This window comes from Bos indicus x Bos taurus, chromosome 26, assembly GCF_003369695.1.
Source record: "Bos indicus x Bos taurus breed Angus x Brahman F1 hybrid chromosome 26, Bos_hybrid_MaternalHap_v2.0, whole genome shotgun sequence".
Taxonomy (NCBI): domain Eukaryota; kingdom Metazoa; phylum Chordata; class Mammalia; order Artiodactyla; family Bovidae; genus Bos; species Bos indicus x Bos taurus.
The window spans coordinates 27,241,994-27,256,735 of NC_040101.1; the positions used below are offsets into that span (position 1 = coordinate 27,241,994).

Here is a 14,742-nt window from a genome sequence, read left to right on the forward strand (position 1 = left end):
ATAAGGCTCCTTTCTGCATAAATATTTTGTAATTTGGAGTACTTGTCAATAATAAAATATTTAAATAAGAACCTAGTTGCTCAATTATGTAACTGTGTTCCCAAGAGGACGGAGAAGCAAGCACTCCCAAATATTCTTCCTTATCCTAAGTTTGAATTTTGTGACTGTGCAAATTATGCTCAGTCACTTTTTCTGCCTTTAAGGTAAAAGGATGCCCTGTTGATGAATTTCCTTAAGCTAGAAGTTTCTCTTCTTCAGATCAATATTCATTTTTCTCTTTTGAGGGCAATCGCCAATTCCAGTTAAATTGATGGCTGCAGCCTGCGTGTTTATTTCTCTTTATTCCTGTCTCAAGCAGTTAAACAAATGGGCAGAGCTATTTGAGGAAGGGCACAGGGCAGGAGGAAGCCTTTTGCCACTGGGACCTATGGTTTACATCAGCCTCGGCCTCCCTGAGCCGGTGGAGCCCGGGGCATTTGCAGTTGGGCTCCATGGAAATGCCGTCTCCTGGGTTGTCTGGAGCAAGAAAGTGATAACATCTTATCTCCTGGGATCAGGCTTTGAACAGGACTCCTAAGTCAGGATGAGGACTCTGGGGCCCCAGTGGTGCTACTGCTGGCTAGGAAACCATTAAGTGGGGTCTGCAAGAGGAGAGGGGGCCCCCTAACCTAATTAGCATAGATGTGAACTGCTCAGAGCCAGGCAACAAGAGCAATGTCACGGGTTCACCAGGCCGCCAGGCGGCTTGGAGACGGTCATTTACTCTGAGAATGGCAGAGGGGGGTGGGGCAGTGCAGAAGTGACCTTTAATTCTGCTGAACTTGAAAGCTGGGATCTGTGGTCCGATTGTCTGAGACCTTGGAATGACCTTGGAATGATCATTAGTGATAAGTCCAGCTGCAGTCCGTGGTCACTGCCTTCCAGCTTCACAGGTCACAGCCCTGCCACGCAGTCGTCTGGTCTGTGCCACTCAGGGTCCAGCCTTTCACTTGGCATCACTGCGCCCCCCAAGCCGGCCGCACAGTCAGGGCCATGTGCGGTCCACTCCACGGCCAGCCCTGTCTTGCTTCCACCTGTCCTTGGACATGCTCCTCAGAACCTCTAGAGTTTGATTTCCACTACCTGCCTAGGCAGCTCTGCTTGGCTGGCCAGAATCTTCCTTGGACCTGCTAGAGAGCATGGGCTCCGAGTCTGGGATTTGCTGGGGATTCAAATGCGCCCAAGATTGTGAAGCTGGCTTTGTGCACGGCATAGCCAGCTCCTCTGCCAGGACTCAGATATGGAAAGTCTGACCATCTCCCCTAGACTTAGGGCTCCCTGCCTTCGCTGGCCAGCCAGCACCTCCACCTGATGGCAGTTTCACAGCCCAGATCTCAGTGTTAATTTTAAACATATATGAAGCAGATTGGATGAACGTCACGGAAAATTTACCAAGCGCCAGTCGGCTGATTGTTTTATGTGGCTCTTGAGGGCCGCTGTCTATCAAGAGGGGTTCCAAAGGCTTTTCTGTTACCCCATAAATTAATTTAATGGGCAGAATGGTTATGCGGTTAATATTTAATGGTTCTGTGGCCTCAACAATTTGAAGACTTTCATCTCACTAACAAGCGTGAGCTATACTTTGGGGGCTCAGATGAACAATCTAGCCCATAAATGACTCCATGTACCCCATTCCTGTGTGTGAAATACATGTTTGCAGTGTTTGTCTATGGGATAAAATAAATATCCCAAGGGGTGGACAGTGAGAAAGGGTGTTTGAGAATAGTCAGCCCACCCTCTGCCATGTATCACTGTTTATACAAGCCTCCATTTCCTGGTGGATGCAACTAGAATTTTTTGTTACCCCAAAAGTTGAGTTCCCTTCTATTATCCTGCGGTCCACCATCAACTTGGTTTCAGAATCAAGGACTTCCTTTGTTGGAGGGATGAGAGCTTGGCTGGAATTTGACTGAGGGAAGGACTCCAAGCCCAACAAGGCAATCAGCCCTGTTGGGGTAAAGAAAACGCCCCCCTCCCAACCCTCTGCATTTCCCAGACACATTCATTTTCAGCCCCACTTCCCAGATTCAAAAACTGAGGCTATTACTTGGAGGTTCTTAGCTCCAGCCATTCCCCTTCCCACTGTGAGAGTTTCCCACCATGGCCCATCATTATCTCTGGTGTTAATAAAGAAAAAGATTCATGTTGCAACAGAAACAGTCTTCTCAAAAGCAGCACCTGGCAAGCTCAGTCCTAGACACCGGGAGAGTTACTTTGTTCCTGTGTCCCTTATGCTAAGGCAGGCCTGGGCTAGCAGTGTTGCTGATGGAGGGAGACTGAGGCAGAGCCAGGACTGACGCATTCATGCCTCCTGAGAGGTCTGGTGCTCGGAGGAAACCCAGCTGGCAGCATCTCTTCATCTCCTCTGGTCCAGACAGACTCAGGGAAAAAAAAAAACACAAACATTTCCAGCCTGGGATCAAGCTGATAGTGTCCATTTTCCACTGAGAGGTCTTCTGAGGAGCCTCATTGCCCAGAAGAACCGCTGAATGGCTCAGCCAGGTCCTCCGTGGTTGGTTCCATGGGCCCCCTGCCTTGCAGCCCAGTCCACAGAAGCGCGGCCATCCGTAGCTAGCCAGACTCCCCTAGGTCTCCTCCACCCCTTGGTCTGTGCTGGCCTCTTTCCTAGGCATGCTTTCAGCTCCCAGGCCCCCCTCCCAGAAGCCTCCCACTCCCCAGGGAAAGCTGACCACCCTGAGTACTCCGTGCAGGCTCTGCACTGCACACCCACCCTCTGTAGCGGGTAATTTCTGTATGTCCATCTTCTTCAGAGCAAGAGCCCCTCGAAGGCCCCATCTGCTGTCTTTGTGTCTTCACTAACCAGCATGAGGGAGTCCAGCCAGTATCTGACAAGATGCAGAGATCACACACAGGCAGAGGAAGCCTCCAAGGAGGGTGACATGTTCCCGAGGCCCCAATTTAATAGGATCACTTGTGAAATGGCTTAAACAGCAATTGCGAATTAAGCACTATTTCCATTTCAAAAGAATTTGCTGCTTAGATCCTTCAAAAAGAGAACTCATGCGTTTGAAATACTCTGATTTATGCAAGTTCGGTGAACTCCCAGCTTCCGAGATGCTGATCTAAGAGGAATAATCTGAGCAGGTTAGAAGCAGCCCCAGGGGGTGGGAGTGGGGGCAAAATGGGTGGGACCCCAGCCCCCCTCCCCGGCCCCAATCAAGAGTTCCTGGGTTTTTACCTATAAGATTTCCATTGATTAGAAGCCAAAACGATGCTGCTAAAAATAGGAGAGTGTTTGATCCTGTGGAAAGAGCAGGGCTCCCCCAGTTGCTTTGACAAATGCGGAACTTTGCTTTTTTTCCGTTGCTTTGTTCTAGGGTAGACAGACGTTACCCAGAATGGTGGGCTTCTTGGAGGGGGGTCATTTGGAAGCACAGGGTCTGAGCCGAGTCTGCCTGGGGCCTCCCTCCTGTGCCACTGCTGTACTTGCAAAGACCAGGCTTGTGGTAGGTTAGACACTGAGTTCACTGATCATGGTGCCGTTTAAAGCCCTAGAGTCAATGACTGTTAAAGCTGGAAGAAACTTCAGAAAGTCTGTAGCCTGGATTTGCCTAGCTGTGTTCCACCGGCTGTTAATAGGGATTGTTTGGAAAACCAGCTCCACCATCAGCAACCTGTGGGCGATGCTGAAGGTGGTACAGAGTTGCAGATGAGACAGAGCATAGGCTCTGGACTCAGAGCACCTAATTCAAAATCTTGCTACTTGGTAGCTGTGTGGCCTTGAGAAATGTTTTAACCTCTCTGTGCTTTAGTTTCTTTTTCTGTAAAATTGGAGTCATAGTCATACCCATCTCTTAATGTGATGATTACATGAGTCTGTCTCCCAGGACGTCATTATTATTCACAACTACTGGCCTGAACACAGCTCTGCAGGCCTCTTACCTTTGCTGTGCTGATAAACACGTTGCCCACCCAGACCTAGACAGGGATCTACAGGGCACCATTTCACATGTGCCCACAGAACTCATTTTATCTCATCCAACATGTGTTCCGTGAGCTAAGTTTGAAATTGTAAAGCTAGTCTATTTTATCCTAAAAGGAGCAACAACCAGAGAGGTGAGGTGAGCTGCTCAAGGTCATGTAGCAGTACATGATAGCGGAAATGGACCTAGAACTGAAGTCTCCTGACTCGTGTTCTTTCCAGTATGCCTCACTGCTCTCACCTAATGGATAATGACAATGAAGACAATAGTATAACTAAAGTTCACTATTTTGAATTTTTTATTTATTTATTTGGTGTGTCAGGTCTTAGTTGCAGCATGCAGAATCCTCGTTGTATCATTCAGAACCTTTTGTTGTCATACACAGACTCTCTAATTGTGGCACACGGGCTTAGTTGTTCTGAGGCAAGTGGGATCTTAGTTCCAGGACCAGGGATCGAACCTCTGTCCCTTGAATTACAAGTCAGATTGTTAACCACTGGACCACCAGCGAAAGTAAAACTGTGGTCGCTCAGTCGTGTCCGACTCTTTGCGACCCCATGGGCTATTGCCCACCAGGCTCCTCTGTTGATGAAATTCTCCAGGCGAGAATACTGGAGTGGGTTGCTGTTCCCTTCTCCAGGGGATCTTCCCAACCCAGGGATTGAACCCAAAAGAAAGCTGAGTGCCGAAGAATTGCTGCTTTTGAACTGTGGTGTTGGAGAAGACTCTTGAGAGTCCCTTGGACTGCAAGGAGATCCAAGCAGTCCATCCTAAAGGAAATCAGTCCTGAATATTCAATGGAAGGACTGATGCTGAAGCTGAAACTCCAATACTTTGGCCACCTGATGCGAAGAACTGACTCATTGGAAAAGCCCTTGATGCTGGGAAAGATTGAAGGTGGGAGGAGAAGGGGATGACAGAGGATGAGATGGTTGGATGGCATCACTGACTCAACGGACATGAATTTGAGTAAGCTCTGGGAGTTAGTGATGGACAGGGAAGCCTGGAGTGCTGCATGCAGTCCATGGGGTTGCAAAGAGTTGGACATGACTAAGCGACTGAACTGAGCTGAACTCCTGCATTGCAGGCAGATTCTTTACTGTCTGAGCCACCAGGGAAGCCAGGACCACCAGGGAAGTCCCTAAATTTTACTGTTAATTCAGTGCCAAGCACTGTGCTAGGCTCCTCATATCCACGATCTCATTTAACCTCCTAATAGGCAGGTACCCTATGAGATCCATCGTACTGAGCCCAGAGAGGGCAAGCAAGGCATTCAGTATCACATAGTCTGTGAACAGAAGAGCTAGGACTCAAACTCACGTCTGCCTAGCCCTGAGTCCCTGACTTAACCACCTCATCATGGTGTGCATGCTGAATGCCCAATGACAGCATTTTAGGTCTGAGCCACGGGTGATGCCCCTGAGGTGCTCACAGATCGGCCCCTACCAGCTCCTGCAAGAAGAGCTAGGTTTGGGGGTTCCCCGCTCTGGTTGTCATCACCAGCCCAGGCCTTGGGGACTGACTGCTCAGCACCCAGCGCTCCTGCCAAATGATCTTGGCCGGAGCTGGGCTTGGCGGCGTCTCTGATGGAAGCTGCTCTGAGCCAAGAGCCTCTTGTCAGCCTGAAATCAGGACGAGCCCTCAATGTGGCTCCCCTCAGGGCTCTCTGTTAAATAAAGATGCCGCAGTGGTTTGCCCGAAAGGCCTCTTTGTCTGAGGCCCTTCCAGCCCACGCGTCCTCTGCCCTGAGAATGCCGGTCTCTGTCGGTATGAAGAGCCCCTGTGTTCACCGCTGCCGCTGGGGGAGCCAGGCGGCCGCTCTGCGCCCGAGTGGGAGGGCGCCTGCCCTGGCCCCCTCCCTCTGCTGTCAGGGAGGTCACACTGGCAGCAGCTCTGCACACAGCCTGGGTCGCTGGGAACGCTTCCCTCCTGCCCATCCCGCCCATTAGTGCTCCCTCCTGACCCCTCCTGCCTCCATATGCCACCAGGGGCCCTTGCTCTCTGCACATGCCTGCGTTCCATTTCTCTGTCTCTGCTGCTCAGTTTCCCTGTCCCTCTCCATCTCTCTGTCTGTCTGCTCCTTTGTCTCTGCCTTTCTCTCTCCTCTCTCTCTTCCCATCTCTGTATCTCTTTGTCTCCGCCTCTCCCTCCATCTCTGTCTCTGTCTGCATCTTTCTCTCCTCGCCCCCATCTCTCTGTCCCTCTCTCTCTTCTTCATCAGTTTTTCTTTCCTTCTACCCTTCTCTCCTGGGGAACAAAGCAGCACATACCATGTGTGTTAAATGAAAACTTGAACACGATAGGGATAAATCCGCCCAGGCTGTGTCTGAGCACAGACCTTTATTCTGCCACTTACTTCAGTTGTGGCTTCACCCCCGGGAGCCTCAGTGTCCCCACCATAAATGGAAGCAGTGATGGGCACCTCCAGGACAGTACGGGGTCTGCCTCACTAGATGTATACTTGTGAGGGCAGGCGCTGTGTCTGGCTCATGCCTGTACCACCCAGGCATACACCAAAAGGCTCCCTGCTTGTTGGATGATTGGAGAGTCCTACAACAGTGCCTGACACGTGGTAGTTGCTCTTTGAATGTGAATTTTCTTTCTTTTGTTTTTCCCTGCCCAGTCTTGGGGGTGTGATCTGTTAGAGACTCTTGGAAAACTGCAGGCTCTGGAAGGAACAGCTGGGAGTTGCGCAGTGTGTCTTACCTGCTAAGATCAGGTCTTGTCCCCTCTTGCCCGGCTGTGGGTTTGGCATCCGGAAAGGCCGCTGTGCTCCATGCCACACTTGAATCACTACCTGAGCAGCTCAGCGAAGAAGTAAACGATCACGTCCCTCTTCCTGAACACTATACCTCTGTCAACGCAACCTAAGGCCACATGTGCTTTTCTTGCCCCTCTATTATGTCCTATTAGGGCCACACACCAGAGCCTTATTCATCTATTCATTTGAACAAATATTCACTGAGTGCCAGGCCCTCTTCTAGAATCTGGGCAGTCAACAAAACAGACTAAAATCTCCGCCTGCATGGAACTTCCTTTCTAGCAAGGTCTTTCCCACGTGCGGGCAGGCCACGTGGCCTCCCTGACTCTCGGTCTCCTCCTCAGGAACACGGGAATGAGATCTGCCCTCGTGAGGACCATCATGAGGTTCCCAGGGGCCACACTCATGGAGGCCCAGCAGGGTTGGCACAGGGGAGCTGCTGGGTCAGGTCACTGCACCTGAAGCAGCGCCAGTGCAGGGAGGCTGGGGAGGCACAGGCCCCCCTCTGGCTGGCCGCTGCTCCGGAGCCTGCTTATCAGCAGTTCCTCACACTCCTGTCGCCCAGGGTTTCCGTCTTTCTTCCCTTGGCTCTAGCCCAAGTTCCAGGACTGGCCCTGTCCCCCAGCCCTACTTTGACCTCATCTGTCTGTATTAAAGGATCACCCCAGTGTCTTCTCTCCATGCTGAATGAGGGGCCCAAAAGCAGGGCTTTGCCTGGCCTTACCCTACATCCCCCCACCACTCCACTGGACTGGGCCGGGTCAGCGGCGGTCCAGGTACCAGGGCTGAAAGGTGTGGCATCTGTGCTGGCAGGAAACTGACCACCCCTGACCCTCGTCCCTCACTGTCCAGCAGCGGGCTCTCACTCCTCCTGAACGACCAGCTCACAGTTCCCCTCACCCCTGCCTGCACAGTCATCCTCCTGGGGATGCCCACCTCCTCCCGCCTGCCCGAATCCTGCACACCCCTCGGGCCAAACTCCTGCCCACTCTTCTAAGAAGCCTTTCCACACCCTTCAGCTTATTCTGCTCCTTCCAGGCTCAATTCAGGGTATGGCCCTGTTAGACCATACCACACCCAGCCTCTGGCAGGGTCCCCCGACCCTCACCTTGACCAGTCAATTCTTTTTTTTTTTTTTTAATTCATCATTTTATTTTTTAAATATTTATGTATTTTTATTATTTATTTTGCTGCACCGGGTCTTAGTTGCGACATGCAACTAGTTCCCTGACCAGGGATCGAACCTCGGTCCCAGCATTGGGAGTGTGGAGTCTTAGGCACTGCACCATGAGGGAAGTCCCTTGACCAGTCAGTTCTTAGCTGTCTCTCAGAAATCAGCTTCAAAGAGACTCTCCTAAAACCACCTCCTTTCCTAATCTTCCCAGGTCTGATCAGACTCTGTCATAGCACCCTACTGTCCTTGGTAGAATGACCAGCTGACTTGTCATTAAATAATAATGGTGCAGTGAGTACTTGGAGGCTGTGCGTATCTGATGAGGCTGGGGTGTGGCTAATGTGGGGGATGAGGGTGGAGGGAAAAGGCCTTGGATTGTGGAGTTAAGGATTTTGGACTTATTCTGTGGGCAAGAGAGAACCCTTTCAGGGTTCATGCAGAATAATATGTTCCTAAGGACCCTGAGACCTAGGGTTTACTGGCCTCCTCCCGCCCCCCCCCCTTTTTTTTTTTAATTTGGTTGGCTAGTTGTTTAGTTGGTTACTGGCTAATTAGATGGTTGGTTGGTTGAATTGCTGGCTGGATGGTTGACAGGTTGATTGCTTTGACTGTCTTCTCTCCATCCTAAACGAGGGGCCAAGAAGCAGGGCTTTGCCTGACCTCACCCTGCACCCCCAGCACTCCACACTGGACTGGGCCGGGTTTATTAGTTGACTGTGTGCTTAGTTCATTAATGGAATGGTTGGTTAGTCGATGGGAGGGACGGATGGATAGATGGAGGGAGAGTTGTTTCATTAGTTAGCTGATTAGTTCATTTCTTGGCTAGTTGTCTGGCTGGGTGGTGGGTGGGTAGCTGGTGGCACCTGTTCACTATGTCTTCCCCAGCACAGTCCTCGAGCCTCCCCCCGTCACTGTTGGCCAAGCTGACCTAGCTTTTGGTTCTCCTGCTCCCAGTGTCATCAGGCCTAACGCCCTTTCTTCCCATCTTTCCACAGGCCCTTGTCCGGCTACCGCCCCATATTTCACAGTGTGATGAAGTCTTTCGGTTCTTTGAGGCCCGACCAGAGGACGTCAACCCCCCAAAAGAGTAAGTGCTCGCCCAAGCCTCTCCCATGAGGCCAATGCTGAGGCCGGCCTGGAGAGGCCCCAGACGTGGGGGTGCAGTGGAGGGAGTGCTGGCCAGGCCAGCGGGCTAAGCATGGACCAGAGGAAGGAAGAGCAGCGTCCCCAGACGCCTGTGACCAGGGCTTGTTCCTCACTTCTCTGACCCCAGACCTGGCAAGGGCGGGTGTCTCTGCATCTGGGAAGCAGGTTTTCGTGCAAACTCGTTCTGGTTCACAGCTTATTGTCAGGAGCAGACGAGATAACAGAAAATACAAGGTCATGCTGTTCAGACATGGGATTAGCAGTCGTTGCTCTTATTTGTTGACACTACCGAGCGCCCAACTGACATGTAGTACCAGGAGGGCATGTGCTGCCCAGGCGAACCTCACCCACTGAGTAACCCAGCAGTCCTATATTATAGGATCTGGCAACAGATCCTATAATTATTATCAAAAACAATGAGTGCACGCAGAGTGTTCACCAAATGGCTTTTACCTGTAGCATCTTACAATAGACTTAGGGAGCCCAGGGGGCTTCCCTAGTGGCTCAGCAGTAAAGAATTGCCTGCAATGCAGGAGACCTGGGTTTGATCCCTGGATCGGGAAGATCCCCTGGAGCAGGGCAGGGCAACACACTCCAGTATTCTTGCCTGGAGAATCCCATGGACAGAGGAGCTTGGCAGACTACAGTCCACAGAGTTGAAAAGAGGTGGATGTGACTGAGCAACTTAGCTTGCACACAAGGTAGCCCAGTTTGCAGAGGAGGAAACTGAGGCTCATGAGGTTAGGAGGATTTTCCGGAAGCCATACAGCTAGTTGGGTATGGGACAGGCACGAGACTTGAACCATAATCTTTTGATTCCTCATGGTTCCGAGATGGTCGATGTTCCATGCTGGGGAGAAATAGGGAACCAAGCGGGTCTTTTTTCTTCTCTGGAAGCAGGATACCCTGGGCCAGGTGGTCAAAATGACCCACTAGGTCATGCTGGAATCTCACACATGTGCCCAGACTCCATCCTAGGCCGCAGAGTCCCCGGGTCCACCTGGCCCCACCACTCCCCAGTTGTGCTGGCCTCTCAGAACCTCTTGTTCTCCTTCCTTCCACGGGGAGAGGAGATGTCCCTCCCCAGGTGGGTTGATCCTTGGAGTCACACATGATCGTGTGCCCAGAGGGATTGTCACTGGTTGGGTGAAGGAGCAGGTGCATTGCCATAAAATCAGCTGACCCTGCCTCTGACTGGTGACCCTACACCCACTCTCTGGCAGTCAGCTAAATAAGTTGGTCCCATTTCACCTGTACACTAATGGAATGTGTGCGTGTGTGCTCAGTCGCTTCAGTCATGTCCGACTCTTTGCAACCCCATGGACTGTAGCCCTCTAGGCTCCTCTGTCCATGGGATTCTCCAGGCAAGAATAATGGAGTGGGTTGACACGCCCTCCTCCAGGGGATCTTCCCAACCCAGGGATCGAACATGCATCTCCTGTAACTCCTGCATTACAGGTGGATTCTTTACCACTGAGCCACCAGGGAAATGGACTAAAGGCAACAGGTTAGCCTTTTACCCATCCCTGGAAGGCCCTCAAGGAACGGTGGAAACCAGGCTTGGGGAGACAGTTATGTGTTCGTGAGGCTGCAGGCATGGCTTTGCAGGGCAGGCTCTGGAGTCCATACCCACCACTCAAGTCTCTGTGATCTCAGATCATTTGCCCAGCCTCTCTGTGTTTCTATCCCTGAAAAGCAGGAATGCCGGACTCCTGGACAGTCCAGGGGCTTACCGAGATGACACGTGTACTGAGATAACCCGGCCAGTGCTACTGGCCCATTGGATGGGAGGTTGTGGAACAGAATGGAACGTGGCTCCTTGCACACTCCACCTCTGCAGATCACAGCCTGGCTTTTGCAGGGAGGAGTCATAAGGAATTTAGTCTCCAGGTTTCCATGGCAACAGGGGTTATCTGCCTCTTCTTGAGGTGGTACCGGCCACCTGGGCCAATTCACATCTCGTCTGGCAAGAGAGGGCCTGAGAACAGAACCACTCCAGCACGAGACAGGTCTGAGGGTCAGGAGGTGGGTTTGGCCCCAGAGTTACAGTTTTCTCAACCCTGGCCCCTCTCGGCCTCCAGGACCTGCAAAGAGAGACCTGTGTTCCATGCAGAGCGTAGCTCAGACCCAAGGGTGACCCGCGCTGATGATCTGTCAGCCAAGCGTTTGCATCCCTCCCTCTCAGGACTGCGCGCACCATCCCAGACCACCATACACCTCCCCCCTCCATCCTGAAACATAAACACGGGATTGAGTAACAGCGTATTTTGACTCTGGGGCGACTGTGGAGTGGCTTATCAAATTATCAAAGCCTGTGGATTTAATTGGAATTTTGCAGATAACCCCAGCCTCTTTCAAGTGCGCTGCTGCGGGACCTCTGAGCGCTCAAGGGGCTGGGGTGGGGGACTGTGGCCCTTTCCATCTTGCAAGGAAGACAAGGTTGCAAAACAGCCCAGCTCGGTGGGGGAGGTGGGCAACAGGCCCCAGCCCCTCGGCTTTGATCCCAGGCCACTCGCTGGCTTCCGTGGGTGGAGAGCGGGGCCCACCTCTGGGCTGCCAGCCTTTGCTTAGACCATGGGCCCCACACAGAAAGGGTGTTCTTTATAGAGACGTTTGGTAAGCCTGGCACTGGCGGCCATGGTGGTTCTGCCTTCTTATGTGGCTGCTTAAGAATGCAAAGGTTGCTCCAGTGCCCTGCCCTCCTCTGCTCGAACTACTGGCTAGCGGGTCCTTCAGCAGCACTGAACTCTTCCTGGGGGGCTCTGGCTTAGGCCCCAGATCCTGGCATTATTCTAGATTCACACCCCTGCATCCAACCCGTCACCACATCCTTCAGGCACCACCTCCGGCATACACCCAAACCCTGACCACATCTCACGGTCTCCCCGGCTGCTACCCAGGGGCAGGGGGGGCAAGCCTTACCTCCTCTGGATTCTGGCCTCACTGTTCTCCTGTTTCTGCCCTTGCCCTCCACGGTCCATTTTCAACACAGAGGATGGAACGACCACTTAAAAATGTACATCAGATCGTGTCCCTCTCCTGTCACATTCCTCCATGCCCCTGCTGTTGCTCAGAGTCAAGGCCCTTCCGCATGCTCCCCCCTTGCCCCTGGTGGCACCTGCTGCTTCTGCCAGCCGGCTCTGCTCCAGCCACACCTCCTGCCCCTTCTCTCACCCTCCAGCCGTGTTCTGCCATGGGGCTTCACACTGGCTCTCCCCTCCACCTGGAACACTCAGCCCCTCCCCAGGAGAGCCCCCAGCCTGGTCCCACACCTCCTTGCAATCTTGACTCAAACAGCTGCCCAGCAAGGCTGCCCCTGGCTTTCCTGCTTAAAATCCCCAGCACTGGCTTCCCTGTTCTGACTTCATCTTCCTGCAGGGAACGTATCACTGCCTCCCACATGCCCTGCTCCCTCCCCGCATTATTGTCAGGCTGGTAGAGCAGGACCGTTCTGATCAGGGTATCGCCAGTGCCCAGAGCAGGTGTGCAGGAGACGTGCAGGACAGGTGAGTGGTATCACTCAGGCTCCGTGTTAGTCCCCACGGGCGGTAGGCTGTGACGTGACTGCACAGAGAGCTGCCGTGGCTCCCTGGAGGTCACCCAGCTGGCAGGGGGGCCGGCAAGAGAAGCTGGGGGTGCCGTGACCCCCACCTCCTGTGTGGATTCTGGGGCAGCCGCATAGCTGGCTTGGGGTGGGGAGAGGCCCTGGTCATCAGATCCTGAAGGAGGGAGATAAGGACACACCCCTGGAACGCATGGGGATTCAGCTCAGGGCGAGTCCTGGGTGAACTCTGACAACCAGGTGAGCCTGGCCCCATACAGGCCATACCCCAGAACCTAAGATGACCTGCTGGGCTGTGCACGTGGCCACCTGGTCCTGGGGCCACATCTGCTGGCTCAGCTGTCCCTGGCTTAGCCGTGTTTGAGCACCCAAGACCCCTGTGCTGAGCCAGTGAGCCAGGGAGGCAGGCGTCCCCTGGCCTGGCTTCCCCGGGGAGCCTCTGGGCAGCCAGTCCCTCAGCTCTGATTCCCGTGGTGTCAGTGATGGAAACGGGAGTCCAGGCTGCCAGGCTGGACTCCCAACTCAGTCAACCATGTGACCTTGCAAAAGCCTCTTTTTGTTCAAGTTTCGATTCCCATTACTGAAACAGTGAACCTAAGGTTCTCAAAGGGCCGTCTAGTGGCCATGTCCTCAGACCCCAGCATGTAGCATATCCCTCAGAGAACGGGAGTGGGAGGGAGGCAACCCCATGAGGCCGGAGGGCCTGAGACCCGCCTTCCCATCTCTCCCACTTCCTGGCCCACAGGCCCTGCCCTCTTCCTTAGGTGCCCACACAGGGGTGCAGCCTGCGGTCCCCAGCCCCCGAGCCCAGGCCCAACCTCCCCCTCCACGTACAGCACTCCTGACCCCTCTCCCCACCCACCCCAGCCCCTGTCCTTCTCAGCCCTCAGACATTCCAGGAAGCCGTCTCCCCACCCCCTACCCCCCGCCCCCCAGCAAAAGCCCTTGGCTGTGGCACTAGCCACACCACATTGTTTATGGTCTCTCCCCACCACGGGGACCCACATTCTCTGACTGCCCACCCCCACCCTCCGCAGGGCCTGGCCCCTGGTAAATGTTGACTGAACCCAGGTCAGGACTGATTAACAAGGTTAAAACTTGCACGGCCCACTGTCCAGGTTGCAGAGTGAACAGCACTCCCCAACCCCCTGGAGCTGGGTGGTCTGGGTTCCCTGGGCCCCCTGTGCCTCAGTTTCCTTATCTGTCCAGTGTGAATGACGACAGTGCCTGCCTCCAGGGGCCATGGGGAGGATGGCGCATGGAAAGTGCAAGAACAGGCCTGACACGTGGTCAGCACCACCCAAGGCCAGGCTCATCGTTGTCATGGCAGCCCTGGGTTGGGGGGAACTGCAGCAAGGGAATTGCCCTCCACCCTCAGAACAGGTCTGCCACGAGTCGGGGTACAGCCTCCTCTTGCTCTGACAGTGGTGGCCCTCTGCGCTCAGCCGGAGCCTGTGGGCAGGTGGCATGCACACGTTTGGCCCCCGTGTCACAGAGAGAACAGAGGCCAGGTCTGGGGCCCCCTCTCATCACCTCCCACTCATGGGCCTGCTGCCAGCCCATCGGCCCGGGAGCCCGCAGGAACCCCCACACCCCAGCAGCACACAGTGGGCTCACACAGTGACTGAAGGTCTCCTGGTCCCTGCCACCCATCTCAGCTCTAGGCTTGGTCCTGTCCCCTCAGCCCATTTTCTCCCACTGAAGCCAGCCAGACCCTGGTTAAATTCTTGAAATTGCATGGGAGGAACAGGGCCTTGCTAAACAGGTTTTTGTTCTCAGCCCCAGGGCCACAGAGCCACCCTCTGTTGTGGCCTGAAACAATGGCCCAATGTTCGGAGGGACCTTCCATCCCTGCCCCAGCCTGTCCCAATGGCCAGCCTCCATCTGGCCCGGGGTCCACCCCCCTGCCACCACGGTGTGTCCCTGGCCCGGCAGGCTAGCACGGGAGGGAGCCGGTCCTACCTGATCTGAGCCACATGCTAGGTTGGGATCCGGGCCCCTCGTGAAGGTGGCCCAGGTGCTGAAGTGGAGGGCGCTGAGCGAGGCTTCCAGAGTTGGAGGCCCTGGGCAGAGGACAGAGCCGCTCTGGGGCTGCGGTGGTGTGAGTAAAGACCCC

General features: G+C 53.9%; 1 protein-coding gene across 5 annotated transcripts in view; it reads left to right on the top strand.

Annotated features, from left to right (window-relative positions):
* The window catches only part of SH3PXD2A (SH3 and PX domains 2A), a 249,230-nt gene that overhangs the window by 127,211 nt on the left and 107,277 nt on the right, over positions 1 to 14,742 (top strand). For all 5 annotated transcript variants that reach the window (XM_027529520.1, XM_027529521.1, XM_027529517.1 and 2 more), the window contains exon 5: positions 8,914 to 9,005. In XM_027529520.1, the coding sequence (XP_027385321.1) occupies positions 8,914 to 9,005 (92 nt within the window). The remainder of the gene's footprint in view (positions 1 to 8,913; positions 9,006 to 14,742) is intronic.